This window comes from Halichoerus grypus, chromosome 3 (assembly GCF_964656455.1).
Source record: "Halichoerus grypus chromosome 3, mHalGry1.hap1.1, whole genome shotgun sequence".
In the NCBI taxonomy this organism is placed as follows: domain Eukaryota; kingdom Metazoa; phylum Chordata; class Mammalia; order Carnivora; family Phocidae; genus Halichoerus; species Halichoerus grypus.
The window spans coordinates 62,893,235-62,918,782 of NC_135714.1; the positions used below are offsets into that span (position 1 = coordinate 62,893,235).

Below are 25,548 nucleotides of genomic sequence, written 5' to 3' on the forward strand. Positions count from 1 at the left end.
TTGAAATTTCTAGAGTTTTTAAACTTTTATTGTTGGAAGGCTATATTGAAAATAATGTTTTGTAAATACTGTTGAACTTACAAAGGTGTTTCTGCATATTATGATTTTCATGGTAGTTAGAGAACTTAGTGTATTTGTTAGTTGAGTGTGCTAAGTTGATGTGTGGAGAAAATCCAACAAAGGAGAGGTGATAGTAAGGCCAAATTTCAGTATTGCTGATATAATTGCATACTGACTATTGGAGAATTTTATTACAGTCTTTTTAGAATTAGAAATATTATCCTTTACATTCTTAAGGCTTGAGGTGACATTTTTTTTATAACAACAACATGATTTCTTGAGCCAAAAATCACATTTTATTACTGCTTCTCAAGTTTGAGCTGTTAGCAGCTTGGTAGCTAGGAATTTCCTATGCTACTTTTCAGAATGCAATTTGTGTTGTTCTAGGGTGTTTTGTCCTCATTGTGAGCAAGTAGATTTATTGGTGCTGTGCTGTCTAGGAAGCCATGCAGGTGAAACAGACAGAACCCTTTCTTTGTGAATTTTATTATAGATTAGCCAAGTACAAATATGAGTAGTATATTTAGAATAAAAGTTATAGGGTTATATTTAGAAGTAGAAAACTAATTTTTATGATATGAAATAATGACATATGTCTAATGAATAATCAATAAAACTATTGATGGTTGTCTGATAAATTTAACTGTGCTGGCGAACTCATATTTGGAACCCCAGGATTTTATAACATGTTTTATTTTGATTTTTAAAAAAATGTTTTTAGAGGGAGCCTTGTGATTATTTTGTTGGTTATATGCTAGTTTTGTGCTAAATATATTTTTTCCTTGTGAAAGAAATAAAAATACAATTTTTTCCCCAAAGGGAACCAGATACTTTCAATTTTAGTTACATCATTCATGATTTAGAGTTCCATTATAGCTTTAATGCAGCCAGCTAACCACAGATGTGATAGCAAAATATGGAAGTGATAAATGTCTTTTCAGAAATTAAGCACATTAATTGGTTTAAGCAGTAATTTGTGAAAAGAGTGATCCAGTATTAGAAACAGACTTTAGTTTTTTTTAGTAACATACTTAGTTTTTGGTCTGGGACTATGTTTTTGTCTTGTGATTGATTACTTGAGCTCTGATGATATTCATACTTGTTTTTTTTACAGGCGCTGGGATGTTTACTGTATAAACTTTGTTTCTTTACTCTTCCTTTTGGTGAGAGTCAGGTTGCTATCTGTGATGGCAGCTTCACCATCCCAGACAATTCTCGTTACTCCCAGAATATACATTGCTTAATAAGTAAGTACTTGGAAAATTTTATGAAAAAATTGTAAGATACTGTAGTTAAAGGTGGGCTGTCACATCTCTTTACCTAAGCCTAGTCTTTTGATTTCATGTATTACAGTTTTGTGAAACTATTATAAAGAAAAAACATTAAAAAATGTTTATAAGACTTTTATAGGAATGAAAGCAGCCTAATTACCGATTAGTGCATGGATATTTTTAAGCCCCCTAGATAAGCTTTTGTAGAACATAGAGATTATGTAATTAAGGAAACTGGAATTTCTGGAAAACCTTAGAGCAAAACATTTAATTACTCAGTCTTTGTACTTTGAAATCTAAATATCCAGATCTGTTGCTCTTTTGTATCAAAGTATTATCGGTCTTAGAGTGTAGCTTATTTGGCCACCCTTTTAAATATTTATTCTTTATTGATTATAAAGCGTTTATTGGAAAACAACCTGAGTGTAGTATCAGGAAGGGGTAGACCTGTGGGCCCCTGACTTCAAAAGAATACCTCAGTTTTCCTTCTAGCCTCCGTTAAGAGTTTTTTCTTCCTTTTGGATGGTACTATAAATTTAATTTTTTATATTTGTACATGGTAAAATTTCTGGAAAAGATGATTGAGGGTGAGGAGGATGGCTATCAGATATTAAAATTAAAATAATATTAGGAAGCTGCAGTATTTAAACAGCACCTCTCAGCACTGTTTTAATTAAAATGTTTCTAGCATGTCTGCTCTGTTTTTTGCATTTTAAACATCCCGTCATAGCCTCCAGCCACACCGATCAATGCAACGGAAAAGAGGGCTAATCTAAATATATTTGATGTTTTGTATTATAAAGATGGCCATTCAACTCAAGGGGAAAAATAGATGGAAATACAGAAAATTATTAGGGATTTGTGGACAAAATTCAATTCCAAGCTGAAAATCTACCTCAAACTTTATGCTAAAAATTCAGATCAATCAAAGACCTGAATGTAAAAAATAAAACATAAATGTACTTGAAGAAAATAGGCTTGAATTTATTGATAACACTGGAATGGGTAGTCTACAGGCATTAGATCTCAGAAACTAGGAAAGAAAAGATGAATCTGTTACATATAAGTTTAAACCATTAAAAGTACCCCCCCAAACCTATGAACCCCAGCATAAAGTCAAATAATAAATTGGGAAAAAAATATTTGGTACACATTTGACAAATGGCTAACTTTTATAATCTATAAGGCTCAGGTAAATCAAAAAGAAAAGGGCAAACACTCCAGTAGAAAAATGGTCAAAAGAAAATGGATCATAAAAGGATATCTGGCCTTGCTATGCAAACTTGTTTAAAGAATAATCTTTTTATTTATGTGGATTTGCTCAAACATGTTGGAAATTGGAGAAGTATGTCAGTTGAACACAAGCTTACATTGCTTCATGTGGATTGTTTTTCCTAGGCAAAGGGAACCAGAGTAACAGGGTAGGAGAGGTGGTGTTATAACTTACAGGGGAAAGGAAATAGCCCTAAGCTTTGCTGCTGTCCTGCCGGCGTGAGGACTTTTAGCTCTAATTGGGGAGTATTAAATATGAGTGTTTGTACCTGGGTGGGATCTTCTTCATAGAGAGATCTACCTGAATTTCCTGTGGCTCCCTACTAATGGGTCGTTCCCTGAATAGCACCCCTGCTGGCTTAGAGTTCCATTTTTATCTTTATTGGTTGAGCACTTGCCAGCCTTATTTTGATGTATTTTTATATCCTTGTGGCAGCTTCCAGCCAAATTGCCTTCCCAGGTGCAGGTTACCTTCCCAGGTACCAGTTAATGTTTTTGTCAGTGCTCTGGTTGACAAAGTTGTATAGTTTTTCAGGGGTCTGACCCAGCTCTATTTTTCCCATTATCCCTGTAATTTTACCCTGCCATTTTACAGAATGTGATTTTTTAAAAAAGCAAATATACCTTTTAGAGTATATTTGAATAAACATAGATCCATAACCCCCTCTGTTCAGTTGCTTTCCTCCTTCATTGTCCAAAAATTAGGGCATTAAAAGCATGAAAGGACTCTGATTGCAATGCTCAAAGAATAGATTGAGGAATTTACTTTGGCTGTTCTGGCTAATTGAAGTTTAACCTTTTATTGAGGTCCTTGTAAATCATTGTAACTGTGGCTGTTTTGTTGCTGAGTATAATGTTTTCATCACAGTTGAATGAGGGTTTTATTGGGGATCTTTCAGTGTCATAGAAACTCTGAATATTCTCAGTGGACAATGCTGTATGAGAGACTGGACTATATATATATATATATATATATATATATATATATACACCCTGATTCGTGATTTATTTTGCTTGTAGTTGTAAGATCTTATTTTCTTGAGTTAGGTTGGTTGGTTTTTTTTTTTCTTCTCTGTGTATGTGTGTATGGGTATGTGTTTGTATATAATGGGAAGGAAAAGCTAAACACTTTTGATAATTTTAGGATCTAATTGGGCTCTATCTAGTTCACTGGTGCTTTACTGTTTTTCATATGCTTCCTTTATTTTTCAACAAATGTGTAGATTTTAGTTTTTATCAATGTTAATATAAATTTGACCACGTATTAATATCTTTGAACTTATATCTGAGAGCTAGGCAGAACAAAAAAGTTGAATGAAATAAAAGCATTCAAGTAAATGTTGGTATTTTATCTCCTGTGAAAGGGTTTTTGTGGATTTTACTTTTATATATTACCTTCAGTAATAAAAGCATAACAAAGTAGAGATTTTTAAACAAGAACATACCTACAATGCATTGTTTTTTAGAAAACACTTAGATTCTTTGCAATTTTTTCACATGTGACCTTGCCTGTTTCCTGCCATCCCACTTAGGTTTCTCTGTCTGCTTTTGTAATATATAATGAGTGATCTACATTGCTTTCAAAAAATTCTACATTCAGAAATCTGGGAATTGCCTAGTTGTGCTCATAGTTTTTGAAAGTGAAACATTTTATTGCCAGTTAGTTATTCATGCAATGTAGTTGCCTCCACACACTATATCAAAAACTAATGATATACTATAGGCTGGCTAATTGAACATAATAATAAAAAAAAATGAAAAAAAATAAAGCATTAAAAAACATCTATCTTTTTAGTATTAACACTTTTACTAATGCTGCTTATATATCTATTTGATATGACTAAGGATTTTTGAAAATGAAATGGCTATACCTGATCTTTGTTAAAATTATGTGGCTTGTGGTTATAATAAGAATTTGCATATACTTTTGATTATCACCAATTTTGTCAAGGGTAATTATTATTACCTACTGTCCATAAAGCTCAGTTTAACTATTAATTTCATTATATTTTTCCTGCTGACTTTTCTTCTTAAAAGTAGCAGAATCAGTTATTCAGAATTTTTCTTCTTAGCTTCTGTTACTTTTTCCATTAGACAAATAGTGGAGGTGAATTGAGGGGTGAGGAGAGAAGCATTTTCATTATGGATCTAAGAGTTGAAAAGAACTTAAAGAATATTTAGAGGAGAATGAGAAGCTTAACTAATGGGGTTACTGAATAGTTATGATGAATGAACAGAGGGCTGGCTGCCTTACCTTTCTTTCAGCGTCTGTGTTGTAAGATGGTTAAGGTAGTACATTGTAGAGGTTAAGAACAAAGCCTTGAGCCAAAGGGCCTGGGCTCACATCTGCTCTGTCACTTACTTGGTACAGAACATTGGGCACCTCCATTATCTTAATCACGTTTCTAAAATGAGCATATTAAAAGTACCTACCTCTTAATGGTTATTGTGAAAATGAATTATGAAAAGTACTTCTTAGCATGTGTAAGTATTCAGTAAGAGATGGTCTTTAATACTACCATCTTGACTACTATAATAACTATTACTACTGATATCTTTTTTTTTTTTTTAAAGATTTTATTTATTTATTTGAGAGACAGAGAATGAGAGAGAGGGGGGAGGGTCAGAGGGAGAAACAGGCTCCCTGCCGAGCAGGGAGCCCAATGCGGGACTCGATCCAGGGACTCCAGGATCATGACCTGAGCCGAAGGCAGTCGCTTAACCAACGGATCCACCCAGGCGCCCCTACTACTGATATCTTTACTATAATTCTTCGTGAGCTAACCCAGGTTTGATTTTCTGGGTAAGGGGCAGGGCATTCACTTCCAGAAACTCATTAGGATGTTCATTTCCTGTAGAGATTTCTTTTTTTTTCTTCTTCTTTTTTTTTTTTTAAAGATTTTATTTATTTGACACAGAGAGACACAGCGAGAGAGGGAACACAAGCAGAGGGGAGTGGGAGAGGGAGAAGCAGGCTTCCCACTGAGCAGGGGAGCCCGATGCAGGGCTCGATCCCAGGACCCTGGGACCATGACCTGAGCCGAAGGCAGACGCTCAACGACTGAGCCACCCAGGCGCCCTCCTGTAGAGATTTCTTTGGATGCTATGAAGCAGAACTTGGTTTTGCAGATTAATAGTGGCTGTACCAAAGGCTTACTATAAGTTATATGCTCAAGAATATACTGTTAAATGTAACTACTAAGTTTTTTTTTCTCACTGCTTACTTTGTGTAGTGATTTATATGAACATCAGGAAAAGCTTTGTTTTTCTTACTTTTGGGTCTACTGAATCGCTTTATGGTTCTGTATCTTAGCTTTTTGCAGCTCATCTATTGGGTTTAATTTTTTTTTGAAATATAGTTGACCTACAATATTATATTAGTTCCCGATGTATAATGTAATGATTTGATACGTGTATATATTATGAAATGATCACCAGAATAAGTCTAGGTAACATCACCTCACAGAGTTACACATTTTTTTCCCCCTGGTGATGAGAACCTTTAAGACTCTTAGCAACTTTCAAATCTACAATACAGTATTATTAACTATGGTCACCGTGCTGGGTACAGTACATCCCCAGAACTTACTTCTTTTGTGACTGGAAGATTGTACCGTTTGACCCCCTTCACCCATTTTGCCCACCCCTCCCCTTCCCCCACCTCTGGCAACCACCAATCTGTTCTCTGTATTTATGAGTTCATTTTTCTTTTTTTTTTTCTTTTTTAAGAGTCTACATATAAGTGAGATCATATGGCATTCGTCTTTCTATGTCTTATTTCACTTAGCATACTGCCCTCAGGTCCATCCATGTTGTCTCAAATGGCAAGATTTCCTTCCTTTATAATAGCCAAATAATATGAGAGAGAGAGAGAGCGCGAATGTGTGTGTGTGTGTGTGTGTGTGTGTGTGTTACATTTTTTTTTATTTACTCATCAGTGGACACTTAGGTTGCTTCTATGTCTTGGCTATTGTAAATAATGCTGTACTAAACATAGGGGTGCTGATACCTTTTTTTTTTTTTAAAGATTTTATTTATTTATTAGAGAGCAAGAGCACAAGAGGGGGAAGGGGCAAAGGGAGAGAGAGAAGCAGACTCCCCACTGAGTAGGGAGCCCAATGTGGGGCTCGATCCCAGGACCCTGGGATCATGACCTGGGATCATGACCTGAGCCAAAGGCAGATGCTTAACTGACTGAGCCACCCAGGCACCCTCTGCAGATACCTTTTTGAGCTGTTTTTGTTTTCTTTGGATAAATACCCAGAAGTGGACTCACTGGGTGATATGGTAATTCCATTTTTAATTTTTTGACGGACCTTCATACTCTTTTCCAGAGTGGCTGCTCCAGTTTACATGCTCACTCACACTGCCCAAAGGATTCCTTTTCTCCACATCCCTACCAACACTTGTTATTTCTTATCATTTTAATAGTAAATAAAATTATTTTAATACTGATTTTCTATGGGAAACCAGGAACTTCCTTGCTTGTTTTAATACACTTAAAATTTATTATGGAAATAAAAAAACCCCACAGATATAGGCAGAACAGTTCAGTGAATTATGTGCCTGTTCCCCAGCTTCAGTGATTATTACTCATGGTAGTCTTTTTTCATCTATGGCCTCACCCACTCTTTTTTATATTATTTTTGAAAATAATCTCAGACATTTTACTGTACCTTTGGGAAAAAAGTGAAAGATTAAGATAGGAGTTCCTTGGAGATTTCCAGTCATTGCTCCTGGGTTACCTCTTGGGCAGGTGTAGAGAGAGGGCTCTGATCCATGATGTCGAGGGGCAGCCACCAGGACTACCCCAAATATACTAACCTGACATATTGATAGTGCCATTTTAGTGTTTTAGTCATGATTGAACACACTTATTATTAGCTGTTAAATTTGGTTTCATTTCAGCAGTCCATGGAGTAAGTTATGTAGGATCTACATACCTAACATGTAAGTTTCTAATACAGACGGTTCTTGACTCTATGATGGCTCAGCTTATGCTTTTTCACCTTTACGGTGGTGTGAAAGCTTACACATTCAGTAGAAACCATACTTTGAATTTTAAGTTTTCATCTTTTCCCGAGTAGCAGTATGTGGTGCGTTAACTCTCTCGTGATGCTGGGCATCGGCATCGAGCTGCAGCTCCCAGCCACCACATGATCTCAAGGGTGAACGATGATGCTTTCGAGCATTCTGTGCCCATACAATCATTTTGTTTTTCATTTTAAGTACAGTATTCAGTAAATTACATAAGATAGTCAATACTTTATTGTCAGATAGGCTTTCTGTTAGATGATTTTGCTCAACTGCAGGCTAATTGTAAGCATTCTGAGCATGTCTAAGGTAGGCTAGGCTAAGCTATGTTCAGTGGGTTAGGCGTATTAAATGTATTTTTGACCTACAGTATTTTTAATTTATAATGGGTCTGTTGGGATGTATCCCCCTCATAAGTTGAGGAAGGTTTGTAACAATCCCCACAGGTTAACAGATAAAAATAACAAGTTAGTGCTTGTTATTAAGTATTTATGGTTGTAAAATCGGAGTGGGTGTTCTCTTTTTAGGTATATTTACTCTAAGTGTAATAAATAGAAGTCTTTGGGAGAGGAAAAGTGTCTTTATGAAAGGAAAACAATTTAACAAAATTTTAAGCAGAAAAATTCTTTTGAGACTTCTGTCTAAAGTATTTTCCTATTAAATTTGTTGAGCTATCAGAGAGGCTGGTTTAAGTTTTACTTAGGCCCAGGCATGGATCTATCATTTTGTATAACTTGAATGGGAACCACTTTATTTAATTTTTGGCTTAAGTCCTTAGTGAAACCATAATTTAACTTGGTCACTGCTACAGCAGCAGCAGCTCCTTTAGCGGCTCTTTTTGTTGGAATATGCATGGATGTTGTACTTTCCTATACAATTTGTTATAAACATAACTATTTCAGCTGCCTTGGGCAAGTGTTTTAATTTTAATTTTTTTTTAAAGATTTTGTTTGAGACAAAGAGCGTGTGTGCATGAGCAGGGGTGGGTGGGTGGGAGGGAGAGGGAGAAGGAGATTCTCTGTTGAGCAGGGAGCCCAATGCTGGGCTTGATCCCAGCACCCTGAGGTCATGACCTGAGCCAAAGGCAGACTGAGCCACCCAGGTGCCCCGCAAGTGTTTTTTAATCAGATATGTCTGATACCTTAGGTGGAAATACTGTGGTAGTTTAATCATACACTGCCTTCAGTGCTAAGACTCTTTTGTGTTCTTAGGTTATATAAGTGGTGTTTGTGTCAATAGAAAGATTCACACAATTAGGAGCAGAGAAATAGCCTTTCATTTCTATGTGGCTAGTGTTTTAAAAGTTGATCTTACATTTTCAGTAGAATCAAGGTCAGTGGGAATGTCTCATGATGATTCACATGTTCACTTTAAATTAAGTAAACAAGGGGCGCCTGGGTGGCTCAGTCGTTAAGCGTCTGCCTTCGGCTCAGGTCATGATCCCAGGGTCCTGGGATCGAGCCCCGCGTCGGGCTCTCCGCTCAGCGGAAAGCCTGCTTCTCCCTCTCCCACTCCCCCTGCTTGTGTTCCCTCTCTCGCTGTGTCTCTCTCTGTCAAATAAATAAATAAAATCTTTAAAAATAAATAAATAAATAAATTGAGTAAACAAGGGTGTATTCGAGCTTCTCTGCCTTTTTTTTTTTTTTAATGAATTTAAACACTTTTGGATGAACTAGACACATGTATTTCTTAATCCATTCCTTCAGGAACATATTTTTGTAGATGATATGGTTTTATTGTCTTTGAAGTAGGAGTTAATAAAACACTAGACTTGAGGTTTAATTATTATGAGAAAAAATGGGCAAACTACTTAAAAACTGAAGTTGTCACTTTTGGTGGATATGCCTCAATGTTTAGCTGGATTAGAGCTGATACCTCTGTACTCCAGATTATATCATTTAGTTATCGGGGACTACATTTTGCAATGTACAGTCCTCCTGGACAGTTTGGGAAATAATATTATTAAATTAAATGCTTAAAGATGCCTTATTGAGTTCTTTTCCTTTTTCTTTTTTAATGGCTGATAGTATCCAGTATAAAAATATTCAGAGATAAAAATGTAGACATGTTCTACCTATGGATTTCAGCCTCCTCATACTTTAAATTAGAACCAAATCAGAGGGACACAGGAGCTCATCAGCTAAAAGTGTCAATATTAATACTAATAAAGCAGATTGCAGAATGAAATTTACATCTGAAGGCAAATGGGCCTATTCAGTTCCCAAATTTCCTTACCCCTAGTCATAGGCAATGCTGGAAAGCCATAGACTTCCTCCACAGAAGCAGGCCATTTACCAAACATGGTTTCAGAGAGAACGTTTATGTCTGGAGAATTGTTCTGAAAGAAAGAGTATCAGACATTGATGCGTGTGGGCGGTTATTTCTTTTTTCTAGTCTAACAGACAAATCACCGTTTTCTTCTTGGAGAGGAACGAGTTATAGTAGTAGAGAGAGGTCACTAGTACAGTGGTTTTCAAACTGTTTGACTGTGGTCCACAGTAAAAAATATTTTAGTTATGACCTGGTGGACGTGCGTGTGCATGCACGCACACACACACACACACAAAACAAGTTTCATGACACGTTGCTTATACTTACCATAATAATGCACTCTAATATTTTATATCCTATTAAAATAAATGATAGTTGTGACCTTTTAAACTGATTTTATGTTCCATAAATGGGATCAGTACAGTTAGGCAAACTAGACTGGCGTTAGCAGATGTAGTCTCACATGGAAACATAAGCCTGGGAGTTAGAGGTCCTTTTCTTTGGTTATAAGAGGATATCAGTTCTACCCACAGCTTGGTTACCTAATCATTAGGGGATGTTGTGCTGTGCTTAATTTGAGAGAGAGAATTACCTATAAAGATACTGGTTAAAGAACATAAAATCTCAAATTTATTGCCCCTTAATGCTTTTCATTACTATGAAAGAAAAAAATATATAGGATTGCTTGAAGGATCATTCTTTTCCACTCTAGATACTTAAAAAGCTTTTCCTAGATTAAGTCAGGCCAGAAAAGTATATTCTTGTGTCATACTGTTCTCTTACAGAATTTCTTCTGCTGAACTGCATTTAGGTGTTATGTCACTGGTCATCACAGAAGGAATGACCCATTGTCACTCATTGCAATTTCTTAAGGATATTTTTCATTCTGTATGAACCTTTTTAAAAAGACTCAAAGGAGAATTTACTCTTTGCTGTCAATGTTAGGAACAGTGCTTTTTCTTAACACCTGGTTTGTTTTTGTGCTAAGGATACTGTGATTCTTGTAATGGATCATGTTGCTATATTTGTGTCATCGACTGGAAAGTAGAGAGCTAAATTTTTGGGCTTACATTTATAGGACCAAATCATATACAGTTTCTTCACTGATGTCATTATCCTGTTTTTTGTGGGGAGGGGGCAGGGGCTTTTAGCCATTACTTTTCTGTTAGTACTAATTTTCTCATATACTTAAAATGTTATCATTTTGGGGCAGCTGGGTGGCTCATTGGGTTAAGTATCTGCCTTTGGCTCAGGTCCTGATCCCAGGGTCCCGAGATCGAACCCCGCATCGGGCTCCCTGCTTGGTGTGGAGCCTGCTTCTCTCTCTCCCTCTGCCTCCCTGCTCGTGCTCTCTCTCTCACTCTGCTCTCTCTCTCACTCTCATTCATTGTTAAAAGTCTCTTTAAATTTATTTCTATATCATGTACTGTTATACTTTTAAAACATTTAGTATTTGTTGGTGTCAAGATCAAATATGATTTTGGAGGATAAAATAAACCTTGTAGATTCCTGGATCTTCTCTGGAATGAGGTTGAATACAAATGAATAAATGTTTTTGGTTATTTACATCTAACAATGGTCACAAAATAAAAAATGAATTTTATAACTAACCTATTTTAAGTATATAAAGTCAAGTTACATGCAGAGTATTTTTTTAAAAAAAGATTTTATTTATTTATTTTTAGAGAAAGAGAGAGAGAGTTGCACACATGCACGGGTGGAGGGGCAGAGGGAGAGAGAGAGAATCCCAAGCTGACTCCCTGCTGGGTACGGAGCTGATGCGGGGCGCTTGACCCCAGGACCCTGAGATCATGATGTGAGCCGAAAACAAGAGTCTGATGCTTATATACTTATATACTTAGATCTTTCTGTATATAATTTTATTAGCAAATTTCAGAATATTATCTAATTGATGCTATATTTTTATATTCCAAATAGGTTTAAAAATGATTTGAGGGATGCCTGGGTGGCTCAGTCGGTTAAGTGGCTAACTCTTGGTTTTGGCCCAGGTCATGATCTCAGGGTCCTGGGTTTGAGCCCCACGTTGGGCTCTGCACTCAGCGGAGAGTCTGTTTCAGGATTCTCTTTCTCCCTCTGCCCCTCCCCCTGCTCACTCTCTCTCTCTCTAAAATAAATAAATCTTTAAAAAATGATTTGAACATTATAAGAACTTAATCAGTGAAGCAGAGTTAGAACATGGAGATGTCTTAACAAAATATGAACTTTTTAGCTGTAGAATTGAGTATAAATGTCAGCCTTCTTGTGAACTTGTGAATTAGTAAGTGACCCAAGAAATAGTCATTTGGTTAGGAAAAGAAAGATCATTTTGGTTAGAAAAAAAGGTCAGGTATTTCAAGCAATGTTTTAAGAGTGGTGTGAAATCTGTTTATAATAGAACCATAAAACTCTACTCATACTTCTGAACATGAAATAAGAACTATGGTGAATATTGTTAGCATCAGTATGGGAAGAATTTTTTTGGAAAACTATAGCGTCAACCCTGAACTACTTTGTTAAATATAATGCTCACAACTTAGTCTTTTCTCAGTGATTCAGGATCATTTGAAAATTAATAGAGGTATTTTAGATAATAATGAAAATAACGACCTCTACTGTGGCTTTGCAACTTTCTTGAATAATTCCCCAGTGTTCACTAAACTCACTGTTCTGTGTCACTTTCTGAGAAGAATATTTATATTTGTTTATTTATACTTCTGGTGCAGAGCTGTTCCATGACTGCTTTTAGCTTCGGTTAATGCTTTAAGTTCCATTAGCAAACTTAACTAGAATCACTGATCTTAGAATGTTAAAAAGTATATATACATTTTATTCTTTTAATGTGCCACTTAATAGCTTCTGTGTGTTCAGTGAAACTTAACATTTTAATCTTTCTTGCAGGGTTCATGCTTGAACCAGATCCAGAGCGTAGACCTGACATATTTCAAGTGTCCTATTTTGCATTTAAATTTGCCAAAAAGGATTGTCCAGTTTCCAACATCAATGTAAGTAGTTTTTCAAGTAGGATATGAATTTAAAATCCCATTTCATATGTATAGATACATATACTTTCAGAATTACTTGTTTCATGACAAGTGGTCTGATAGTCTGTTTGGGGTTAGTATTTTTGATAAAAAAGGGACAGTTGCCAAACTCTGCTGAGGTGCCCTGGGGAGCTGCAGCAGACCTGGGGCACTGCAGGATATTCTTCCTTTTTGAGGGAAACACAGTGATATCTGTTTTTCACAACACAAACTCCTGTTATTAAGTTGTTTGGGTCTATCTGTTAAGTTGGGAGGGTACCTCATGAAAAATTCCTGAGACGCTAAGCACTGGGTAAACTGAAAAAGTCTGGTTACCTTTGGTGTAAAGAGCATAGGTACTGTAAATGGAGAGACCTGGGTTCAATTCTATCAGTGACTGATTTTGTATATTTTGGGAAATTACCTAATGTCTCTTTCTTTTTCTGTGAAAATAATAATTATGAGGATCACAAATAATAAATGTAAAATCCTGTGCCTCATCCATGGAAGGTGTTAAGTTGATAGTAGCTAATATTATTCAGAGGCTTTGAATTATTTTGTCTGCATAGTATACCTAACTATATCAGATTAACTGTGTATGGCAATCTTTGCTAATTTTAATAAAGGTCTGGGTTCATCACTGATTTTAAGCCAGTCTCAACTTTTAAAGATCATTCTGGCTCTTGTTCTTATAGGTCTTTTTGGTGTGTAAAACTTAGTCCATCCCACTAAAAAAATAAGGAAGTTGGTACTATTTCTTTTTGTTTTTTGAAGCCTCAATGTAATACATGCTCTGTTGAAGATGAAAGTCAGGCAGTTCTAACATTCTAGTAATGAAATGGGTTTATTTGACATTTGACTGGATTTTTAGCTTTTCATTCAGCAAATATGTATTTGGGTGCCTACTATAAGACAAACATTATAGAGAGCATAAACAGATGATCTTCTGCTCTTGCTTGCTAGCCTTTACAAGCAGTGTCATGAAAATTATCTGCAATATGTAGAAACAACACTTTCCTCAAATGCTTGGTGTTTGCTTCTTTTTCCAAAGTCATTTGGAAATTAGTCATTGATTTACAAGTGTAATATAATCCTTCTTTTTATCTGATATTTACCTGTTTGTATAGTGGATATGATGATGTTCCGTTTCTTTTCCAAGGGTTTTTGTGGAACATGAATATGAAAGTGACATTTGTGTAGCATGCAGTGATATTTGCAGATTAGATCTGGCAAACATATGTGAACATGTTGTAGGTATCTGAGGTGAAAGTAGTATTTCATAGATAGTACTTTTTAAGAGTATATCCATACTGTTTAAATAAAACTTTTTGCAATTAAAATGAAAACCAGAATGAAAAGTTTTATTTTTTTCTTCCAAGAATTCTTCTGTTCCTTCAGCTCTTCCTGAACCGATGACTGCTAGTGAAGCAGCTTCTAGGAAAAGCCAAATAAAAGCCAGGTAGGCAAAGCTATGCTGAGATTTGAAAAGACATTTTTAAGAACGTGTATAGGTCTTGTTTTTAATCCTAGCAAGTGTCATTGATTAAATATCATTTTCACACACAAAAAGTGTATGTTCTTTGTTGCATGTGATGAGGAGCTTAGATAGCAAGTATAAAATAAGCTTTTTTTGCATTAGGTATGGGGTTTGACATCAGTCTTACTCGAATGCTCACCCTCAGCAATTAAGAAGTGATTATGCAACTGGTGATGTTACATTGGGTCATTTTGGGGGGTGTCATTATTTCATCACATGGTAACTAATTTGTGAAATTTTTGTGTTGTGTTTATAGCTAGTATGATTTTTTTTTTAATTTAAGGAAAGAAATAATTCTTACAGCCAACTATTTGAGTATTCTAAATTCATAAGCTCTTTTATGTATTCTAATACATATTTAGAATATGTATTGCTATGTATAATTTATAATGAATCGTTATAACTATAATTCTTTTAAGACTGGTAAAGAAATGTTTTAAATTATCATTCATAGTTATTTACTGATAAGTTTGATATGTATTATGTAGGTTAAGTTGTGTATCTGATCAATGATTGAATTAATGATTGATTATTTTTTTATACTATTTTTGGGTTTAAAAGTTAATAAATAGGATTATATTTTAGATTATCAGACAGGTATAATATTACATGTGGGGAGATTTCTTGGTCACGGCTTTTTTTTTTTTTTTTAAAGATATATTTATTTGAGAGAGAGAGAGAGAGCATGAGCACGCCAGTTGCGGGGGTCGGAGGGTGGCAGAGGGAGAGAGAATCAAAATCTCAGACAGACTCCCCGCTGAGCACAGAGCCCATCTCAGGGCTCGATCCCACAACCCCTGAGATCATGACCTGAGGTAAAATCAAGAGTCGGATGCTTAACCAGCTGAGCCACCCAGGTGCCCCATTCAGAGCTTTTTTTGTATTGTATTTTACTTAGGCAAAGATTTTATTTGACATGAACTAGATAAAATATGTTTATATACCTGTTATATGCAAGATATAGAAACAAAGAAAATTTTAGGAGCGGTGTTTATTCTCAAGGAGCTCACATTCTAATGAAGACAGACGAGAAAACAGTTACAACGTGATATAGATACCAGGCAACTCTGAGAGTGGAGGAAGGGAAAGCTGGGAGCAGAGAAAGCATCCTTTCCCTGGGGCTGCAGCTTGCTAAACTCCTCCTTGAAGGATGAATAGATAGCCACCTGGAGTGATGGGGAGTGAAACTTTAGCAGGCAGGCACTTCAGGCAAGAAGAATGGACTTTGTGAAAGTGCAAGGCTGAAGCATAAGGGGAGTAAACGGGAGTGGTGGGAAATGGTAGCTAGGTGCTGTCATGAGCAACTTGGTTTATATGTCATGCTGAGAAATTTGGACTTTGGCCTTTAAGCCAGTGAATTTTCAACCTTGCAGTGAGCTCTACTATTTGGGACTTTGTGTGAGATGTGTTGTTATAATAATAATAAATAATTTGCTATTTATAAATTGTTAAAATATCATTTGTGAATGATTTTTAAAAAAAATAATGCCATCACTCTAAAAATATTATCTTCATTCACTTTAATTTTAAAATACACTGTCGAGTAAGAGACTGAAGGAATAAAGTTACATCTAACCTGCAGGAATCTGTTATGACTGACTGTCTTATCTATGACACAGCTGTAGTTAGCAACTGCTGTTAGAGTTGAGTGGCAGTTATGAATTTTTATAGGTCATGTCAGTTCAATTTTATTGTGGTCTTTTAAAATTTTATTTTTTAAAGATTTATTAAGAGAGAGAGAGAGAGAGAGCGAGCGAACGTGGGGGGGGGTTGGGCAGAGGGAGAGATTCTTTCAAGCAGATGCCCTGCTAAGCTCAGAGATGCTGCTGGCTCCAGCTCCATCCCAAGACCCGTGACATCATCGTGACCTGAGTTGAAACCAAGAGTCAGTCACTTAACTGACTGAGCCACCCAGGCGCCCCTACTGCAGTTTTTTAAATAATTATTTTGTCAATGAGTAAATCTGTAAGAAAGTAGATACAGATTTTTTAAAAAGCATGAGTCAACTGAACAAGAATGATGCTTTGAATATCTCTTCAACCATGACAGAAGTCCTAGCTATACAATTATAAGCAAATGAAATAGTTAATGCAACTAAAATTCAGTGCTATTAATATTGTTAAATCTGTACATTACATTAAAAAAATTAGGTTCATTGGTGCTTATTGGTCAATAATGTAAATTTACTCTTTATTGATAGAATCAGTAAAGTACTTGAAAAAATTTAAATGTGAATAAAACCTAATTTAAAAAATCCAGTTATTTTTTTTTTCATGTAAAAGGCTTCTTAACAGGGGATGGGGTGATTGAAGAAATCTTTAAATAGTATCATTATTTACATGTTGCAGAGCTTTATGAATATTATCCATTGACCCTGCCTTTACTGTGTGACATTTTTGGTTTTACTTCTTTCTTAAAAGCTCCTTTCTACCTCCCTGAAACCTGCATCTGCTTTTGGGACTCTTAAACCTGGGAGACTTTTGTGACTTGTATCTGCAAATAGGAGGGTTGAGAATTACTGTCCTGGCAGATGGAAACACTGAAGTATTTTAAGAGGAGAGTGTGTTTTAGGAAGATTGTTCAGGTGATAGGGAGTAGGAAAGACAAGGAAGGAAGCAGAGGAAACAGCTTTGTCTACTGTGACAGGGCAGATGAGGCTGCACACTAGTGTTGATACTAGTGATTGCTCAGTCCTTTGTTTCAGCTGAGTTTGTGTCTTCGTGTTGCCTCATCTGCCTGCCCAGGCATTTTCTTCCCATTTCTTCACACAGAATGCTTAATGTCTTTTTTACTGTCTAATGAAAGTGTGTTTACTTTTTACCCTCCAGTGCCTACCTGAAGCCTTTGTAGCCCAATTAGAATTACTCCTCTGTGAAACTCTTGACAGTTCTAGCTCGACGCTGACTGTTTTTACTGTCTTATATTTTATTGTATTTTCATGAACGCACATCATATCTTCCTGGGTATACTGTAAATTCTCTGAAGACGGTATTGTGCCGTGTTTGCTGGACACTAGTAATCATATAATAGACACTGGCATTGGAAAACACATTAGGAAACACTACACTAAAGTCTGTAGAACTTTTAATCTGCTTTTTAGAGGTTTGCTCCGCTCATGTGTGTTGTGAGTCTCTATAGAGCGATTTGTAACAGTAACAAGGCAGGGCGAGGTCTGGCCTATACGATCCACTTAATAAAGAATGGATAGACAGATAAAAAGATTGTATAGGATATACGGTCCCCAAATTACTCGAACTTAGGGAGTACAGCATTGGTTTTAGTGTCATATCCATAATTTGAACTCAGTAAGTACTTGATTATCATTAAAATGAGATATAATTGATTAAATGTACACATGATAATTTTATTGCCTTTTTCAGTTTTCATAGACTTGTACTATAACCCATCCCATCTAAAACATAAATGTTATTTTTAGAAAACAGCACACATACAGTGTATTTCTATTATTATCTAAAATCTTTTGATTCAATTTCAGTTCTTTTCTTTCTTAGAAAGGTAGTTAAGAGGGCTCCCTCTTGTGGTATGTACAGATATCAGAGAGAACTGTAGATCTGTACAGTTATTGTATATAGGGCATTCTCCAAATGCAGCAGATATGGACTTGGTAAATCATGTACGCAAACTTTTTAAATACCAAATCATTTGGAAAGGTGCTAAGGGAACTTGGTAAAGAGATTTTAGGCAGTCCTGTTGAAAAGTGAACATATGACCCTATTAAAAAGTATTTGAATTTTTGTACTGAATTTATAGAAAAAATAAGTTGATAAATATGTAAGTTAAAGATTCTCCCTGGCCTTTTTTTTTTTTTTTTTTTGAATAAAAGAAAAGAAAATGTGTCTTTTAGTGTTTTTGCTTTCAAAACTATGCTTACCACTTTGACCACCCCTGTCTGTGGCCTAAACTAAGTCCTAGTGGGAAAAATGTTATATAATTTCCACTCATTGTTCTAAGTAAAGCATAGTTAAAGATTCAAGAAGTTGAATGTGAGCAGGTAGCTCCACTCTGAAAGTTTTGGCTCCTTTTGTTTTGTGAGCTCTGGAGGGCAGTCTTTTCTTTCTTAAGCCTAGAGTCTAAGCTAAAGGAGACTGTTATTTTTTGTTTCTTGTTTTTATTTTTCTGACTGGTTTGGAGAATTGTCTCCTGATTTTGTCCAGGACTTTATGAGAAGGTTTCTGTTTGTTTCTTTTATTTCATCTCCTTAAGAGCAATCCTGTATTCTTTTTCTATCAGCTTCAGCGACAGACTATGAATGGTAGCATGCTGGTTTAAGGAAAATGGTTAGGTTTATTTTATTTACTTTCCTATCTTTATTAAACATTTAATACTTGAGAATGAGACAGGAAGAAGCTAAGAGGACTAATATGATCATCAATAATAATTAAAATGCATTTGTTGAAATAGAACCTTTATAGACAAATAGTGAATTAGAAATAATCCCAGTATTTGGAATAAAATATATTCTTCTGTTGCAGAATAACAGATACCATTGGACCAACAGAAACCTCAATTGCACCAAGACAAAGACCAAAGGCCAACTCTACTACCGCCACTCCCAGTGTGCTGACCATTCAAAGTTCAGCAACACCTGTTAAAGTCCCTGCTCCTGGTGAATTTGGTAACCACAGACCAAAAGGTAATAACACCCCTGCCAACCTTGTCACCTTTATAGTTAACTTAAACCTTTTATGGCTTGATTTCCTAGGAGTATAAATTATTGGCACTTACTATTGTGAAGCAGATAACTTAATGCTGGAAGAAATTTTCTACTGATGTCTGATAAACCCAACTTACTGTTTTCCTAAAGTTGTAAGCAAAAGTAGTTACTGGTAATATAAAAGTATGGTACAAAAAACTTCCAATTTGCTTATTCATAGAGTCATCAACTAGTAGGGTTTGAGGTTGGTAATAAGGTTCAAGAGTATAGAAAATTCTGTATTGTGTTGGAAAGGAGGAAGTTGAAACTCTAGCCTTAAAAAGTTGTAAGTCTTTTCACTGCATCTAGAGCCTTGGCGGAGGAGTCTATCTTGGGTCATGTGGATATTACAGCACAGAAACCTGTCTTCTCATCTGATTTTGAGATTTGTTTTTCTAATCTAAAATATCTTCAGAGCATTATGGTACAGGGTAGTACTTAAAAATTCCCCAAGAAAATCTGTCGAATATTAGATAATAAACTTGTCCTCTCAAGGGTCTGGGGATATAACTTGTAGGCCCATCTCAAGAAAACCTGTTTTGCACTTTATTTCATGATATAGCTGTTTTGCTTTAATGTTAAAATGTTTTCAATTAAGATGTTTTCAATTAGTATACTCTAATGGTTAAGAGCCTACACTTGGCGCCTCATGAACCTGAATGTGAGTTCTGTTTTTCCCATTTCTTAGTAATGTATGTTATAAAAATTCTGGTACCTATTTGATAGGATTGCTGTGAGGATTAAATAACTGCTTAATATAATCCCTTGCCACATAGTATGTCCTTAAGGAATGTTAAATATTAGCTACTATTATTACGATTAAGTATATACTCAGGGAGGGTGATGTTTATTTTACCTGATGCATTGCTGCATGCTTCTGTCATGATCAGGCACACCAGATGGAGGATTATTCCATGGAAAAGGGAAAATAGGGGGGTTGAAGCCTTTTGTGTCCATTTCTTAGCCTCACTGTTCTCTCTTGTAAAATGAGAATAACACCTGTTTTTCCTGTTACAAGAAACACATGACAAGGTGTGTGAAATATGGGAGGATTCTGTTTTGTAGTAAGCATTCAGTGTTATTTCTTTTTTCTTTCTGCCATTTTGGGTTGGAGATCCTATTAGTCTCTGTCATGTATCAATGCCCTCCAGCCAAAGACCACTAGGAACATACTTGTGTTTGAACAAATTGGGTTTATTCCTCACATTTCATGGGAATCTGTGGGAGTGTCTCAGTAAGATGGTGTTTGAAAGACTTATTGAAGGATTTGGGCTTGTTTTAGGTGTTTTGGGGGAAGCTTGAAGGAAGTGGGGCTTTGGATTGAATGCTGCCAGGAAGTGGATATGATACCATTACGTATCTTAATAAATCTTACTTCTCTAGAAGGAGGGAAGCAAAAGCCTCAGTTGGTATAGAAGTAGCAGTCAGCCGTAGTAGCCCAGATATGTCAGGGAGAGGTTTGGTCATTTTTTGGTTTGGACAATGTTCCTGGTTTTGGCAGTGTTCAGATGTGATTATGGAGTGGTCTTATTGTCCTGATCCACCACGGTCACAGGAAGCCTTCTCTGATGTGGGCGTTCTGTGAAATTGTTGTTTATTAGGAGCTGTGAGGGTCAGGCCTGCTACCATGGCAGGGATTGCATTTCTTTTCGTCATGCTTCCAACTTAAGTTGGAAAAATACCATTCCTTTTTTCCCCTGTATGTGCATCTTTTAACATTTCTTCCCCCATTAAATATTATACAAGGAGTGACACATGAATATATTCTTTATTCGGGGGAAAAATGTCAAAGTCTCCATTATTTTTTTCTGCAGAGTAAACTAGCAGCAGGTTAGTATGCATTTCCCAGGAGCACTTTTTATGTTCTTGCATGCATATATATAGATACAAATCACTTATGTTGTGTTAACATAAATGGATTCATACCATACATAGTTCTCTGCGCTTGATTTTTTTAACTCTTATGTCTAGGAGAGCTTTGCACATTAGTGCATATAAATCTACCATGTAGTTTTTAATAGGTAGATGATATTCCACAGTGTAGATGTACCATAGTTTATATATAACCATTTAGGTTATTTCCAATATTTGCAATTATTAATGCTGTTGTGGTGAACATCCTTGTAACAGACTCTTGATTTCCATGTTAGAGCATTTGTCAGATACTGCCATATTGCCATCCAAAAAGACTTCAGAAATTTACACCATTAACAGCAGTGTGAGTGTCCTTTGATTCTTATCCTTGCCAATACCTGATAGTATTGGTTTTTTAAAATGTTTCCCTATTGATAGATGAAATATCTTTGTTTTTATTTTAATGTTCTTGATTAATACTACTGTTTCATGTTTACTGGCCATTTGTTTTCTTCTGTGAATTATCTTTTGCAAATTCTGTGAGATTGTTTTGTTTTTATTTTTTATTGCCCTTAAGATTTTGTATTTATGTATTCTGAATATTAGTTCTTTGCCATATATATTGTAAATATTTTCTTACAGTATGTCTTTAACTTTCCCGGTGAATTCACTTAACTTCTCTGAGCCTTAGTTTTATCACTTGCAAAACAGGGAATGATAGTATGATGATTTAATGATATACTTGAAAGCGTTGTTTTCACATAGGATTATTATGATGTTGTTTGGGATTTCTCTGGTGCTCTGTGGCCCTGGCTTAAGAACCAGGGCACTCCTTTTAGCTAGATGTCACTAAAGCAAAGTCACAGTTTGTGAGGTGAGAGGTGAGCCACATGAGTTATTGCATGATGATCACTGGTGTGACTGGGCTTCACCCCCAGCGACGAGCGTTCTACAGTTAAACATCAGGGTCCTAAAAGGTGAACATAGCTGGGGAGCTTAACTTTTAATACTCTACTAAGTGGAAAGAAATACACTTAAAAGGCTAATGGTGGTAATGTCTGTGTGGTAGAATTACGGTTTTAATTTTCTTCTGTATATTTTTATAAATGTTTCAAGACTAATTATAATGAACATGCATCTCCTTAGAATTGGGAAGTTATAAAACTATTTTCATAGAGGTGTTGTATTTAAGGCCTGGGGAGGTTTGAAGATATTGGTGAAAAAGAATCCTTCTCTCCCTCCTTGCACTCTCCTCCTTTTACCCCCGTAGGATTAAATAGCTGCACTTGAATTTATGGTAACTCATTGGAGGAGAATATAGAAATTATGGTATATCACATTTCCTTTCTGATATTGTGTGTCTCTCTTTCATTAATTTCAAAAGTTTATTCTTAGGATTTGCCTTGGGTAAAATTTATGAAGCTTATAAATATCCATCTAGGAGGCAGTGTTAATAGATTCACTACAATAGCGTTTATTGAACATCTGTTATAATAGAGATTCCTTGGGGCCTTAATAGGTCAGTAAGTCCCATCCGTCAAAGGGCCCTAGTTAGGAAATGGCCATGAAGACAATATGTGCAAGGCAGAATGAAATGTTAGAAACCGAGTGGAGGTGTTAGATGAAGGAACGAGGAAGAGAGACTTGAGCTGAAGGGTAAGAAGAATTGCAGTAGGTGGCAGGCGGCAGTGTAGACAGAGAGAACCGTATTGGCAGAGACACATGCCAGTGCATGCAGTAGCTGAGAAACAAGAAACAAAGGACCTGGCTGGTGTGTTCATGGAGAGATGAAGTAGGAAAGAAGCAGCGTTTCTAAGATGTTGACTTGTTCAGAGTTGTGGCTGACAAAATTAACTTTCACAGGTTCTTAAAATTACAGTAAACAGTCCCTTTAGACTATGTGCATATGGAAGTTTCTGTGTTATAAAGTAAGGATAAAATTGCCTTGGTTAATGATCATTGAAAGGAGTATTTTGAAATCCAGCCATTTTGTTGAAATCTTGAGTATGTTAACATACGTTTCTGGGAACCACTTCTAGGAGCACTGAGACCTGGAAATGGCCCTGAGATTGTACTGGGTCAGGGGCCCCCTCAGCAGCCTCCACAGCAGCATCGAGTACTTCAGCAGCTACAGCAGGGAGACTGGAGATTGCAGCAACTTCACTTGCAGCATCGCCATCCGCCGCAGCAGCAGCTACTTCAGGACGCCTGTATGCAGCAGGTCATTCTCCAGTTACTTTAGATACGGAAGGAGTGTTGTGAAGGTCATGCGACTGTTGACTGTCAGGGAACTCCCTGTCAGATCACAGGCACCGTGAACTCTAGATCCAAGTACACATTTGCCCAGTTTCCGGATTGTGGAGGAATATGTATTTTACTTGCATTCTGTGAGATTCTTAAGAATATTCTGTTGAAATAGGTTGCATCATGGCTTTATGAAGCAAAGAAATGTTCGGTCATTGGGCATTATGAATAAACATGGCAATTTACGATGAATGTTATCTTTTTCAGGTTATGTTTTGAGTTAAGAAACAGATTAATAATGTTATTGTTGGAAAGGTGATATTTAGGCTTTAGAAGTAACACTATCTTGGGTCTTCTAGTTTTTTTTCTGCCTGGGTTGGGGTGTGTGTGTGTGTATGTGTGTGTGTATGGAGGGGTGGCATTTACAGTTGGAAGGGACATAGAAAAACATGACCTTAAGTTCTCTTCTGTCCTTTGTCTTATCAGAACCTGCAAATTTCTAGTTTCATTAAACTATTTTAAATTTAATGACTTGTCACAATTGCCTTTCCATCATTTCCTGAAATGTTTTGGAGCCTAGTAAATGCATGGCACTACTCATGGGTGGCTCCCTCTTCTGGTCTTGACTAATAGACCCAGAGCAGAACATAGTTAAGTAGACGGTGCCGTTGGATTGCCGGAAGGTGTCACTGAAGGGGAGATAGAAGAGATTGGGAATGTACTATGAGTCCTGCACACAAGTTACTTCAGGGGTTCTCATCAACTGGTAAATGTGTTTAGGTTTAGTTTTCTTCCAAGCATCCTTAAACTGTGCTGGGAATGGTTTCAGTTGACTGTCTTATGTTTCACAGATAATTTTCAAACCAACGCCAATAAGCACATGTAAGTTATAGTCAGTTACAGACTAAAGTTCTTTTACATTGGTGTTTGGATTACTAGTACTGAAATCATTGTTATGATGGTCGGCTCAGTACTAAAAAACCACCCCCAAAACCAAAAAAACTGTGGCACAAAAAAGCCTGCATAATATTGATGAATTTCTTTGTTTTTTCGTTGTAGTATCAACAGGCAACGCAGCAGCAGACCCTTCAACAGCAGTTTTTAGTGCGCTCCGTGTATCAGCCGCAGCCTTGTGCGCCGCAGTATCCCGCAACGGTAAGTGTTACGTGGTTTCCAGAGACTTCTCTCTGAGAATACGTTCCAGGGTTGGAATTCCCGGTATGAATGGTATTATGCAGAATTTAATTATTCAAATTCAACTCCAGTCAGTTAATTAACACATTTTTAACAGAGCCACTGGTGTGTTCTAAAGCAGTTTGACATGGGTCTGAACCGTGACACCTGAATTTGGTACCTTGTAACCGACGGATGGTATTTTTCTCTTACCTCGTAATATAAGGGAAATGCTCTCTTTCCCATGGTCTTTTGTCATATGTCTCTTTCATTTGGCACATGTCTGTTGAATAAAAAAAAGAAACCCAAAGAGAAATTGGCATTTGCTTCAGAGAATAGTGTGACCTTTTTTTTTTTTTTTTAAGCAACTGCTGTACTAGTGACTGTAAGCTACTCTCTTGTCTTTTTCTTAAACTATTCAAAGGAGGATTTTTGAATCCTGTCAAGTGAGCCTAGCTTCACAACTTTTTTTTTTTTTTGAGGTATAATTGACATAACATTCTATTGGTTTCAGGGATACAACTGTAATGATTTGATAATTGTATATTTTGCAAATGATCACCATAATACATGCAGTTAACTTCTTAAATAGACTTATTTTTATCTTGCTATGATATTCTAGTTGCAAGCTATTCCTTCCTATGTAAATTGTTCCTCAGGCTTCTGATTTTCCTGCCAGCGTGAAAAGGAAAGACTGTAGTAAATAGCTGTGCTGCCGACTGTGCTTTAGTGACATCGGGCCCTGTGTTGTGTAATGGCATTTCTTGTTTCAGGTGCAGCAGTCCCAGCAGGCTTTCTTGCAGCAACACATGCTAGCTCAGCATCAGCACTCCCAGCAACAGGCTTCACCTGCCTATCTTACCTCCCCGCAAGAGTTCCCGCCCGCCTTAGTTTCCTATACTTCATCACTTCCAGCTCAGGTTGGAACCATAGTGGACTCCTCTTACAGTGCCAATAGGCAAGTATTTTTCCAGTGAATGCGAAAGAAATGATTGTGGAAGTGGGTGTAAATGTGGAGTGGAGTCACTAAGTGGCTCCTGAATTGAGAGCCCATCTTTTTGCAGAATCCTCCCTTTTCTCTCACTAGTCCTCTCTTCC

The 25,548-nt window shown here is 36.4% G+C and overlaps 1 protein-coding gene across 2 annotated transcripts in view; it reads left to right on the plus strand.

Moving 5' to 3' along the window:
* Window positions 1–25,548, plus strand: part of BMP2K (BMP2 inducible kinase) — a 130,883-nt gene that overhangs the window by 69,218 nt on the left and 36,117 nt on the right. For both annotated transcript variants that reach the window (XM_036069394.2, XM_036069393.2), the window contains exons 7-13: window positions 1,175–1,307; window positions 12,807–12,910; window positions 14,308–14,387; window positions 18,959–19,119; window positions 23,073–23,254; window positions 24,337–24,432; window positions 25,224–25,408. In XM_036069394.2, coding sequence (XP_035925287.1) covers window positions 1,175–1,307; window positions 12,807–12,910; window positions 14,308–14,387; window positions 18,959–19,119; window positions 23,073–23,254; window positions 24,337–24,432; window positions 25,224–25,408 — 941 coding nt within the window. The remainder of the gene's footprint in view (window positions 1–1,174; window positions 1,308–12,806; window positions 12,911–14,307; window positions 14,388–18,958; window positions 19,120–23,072; window positions 23,255–24,336; window positions 24,433–25,223; window positions 25,409–25,548) is intronic.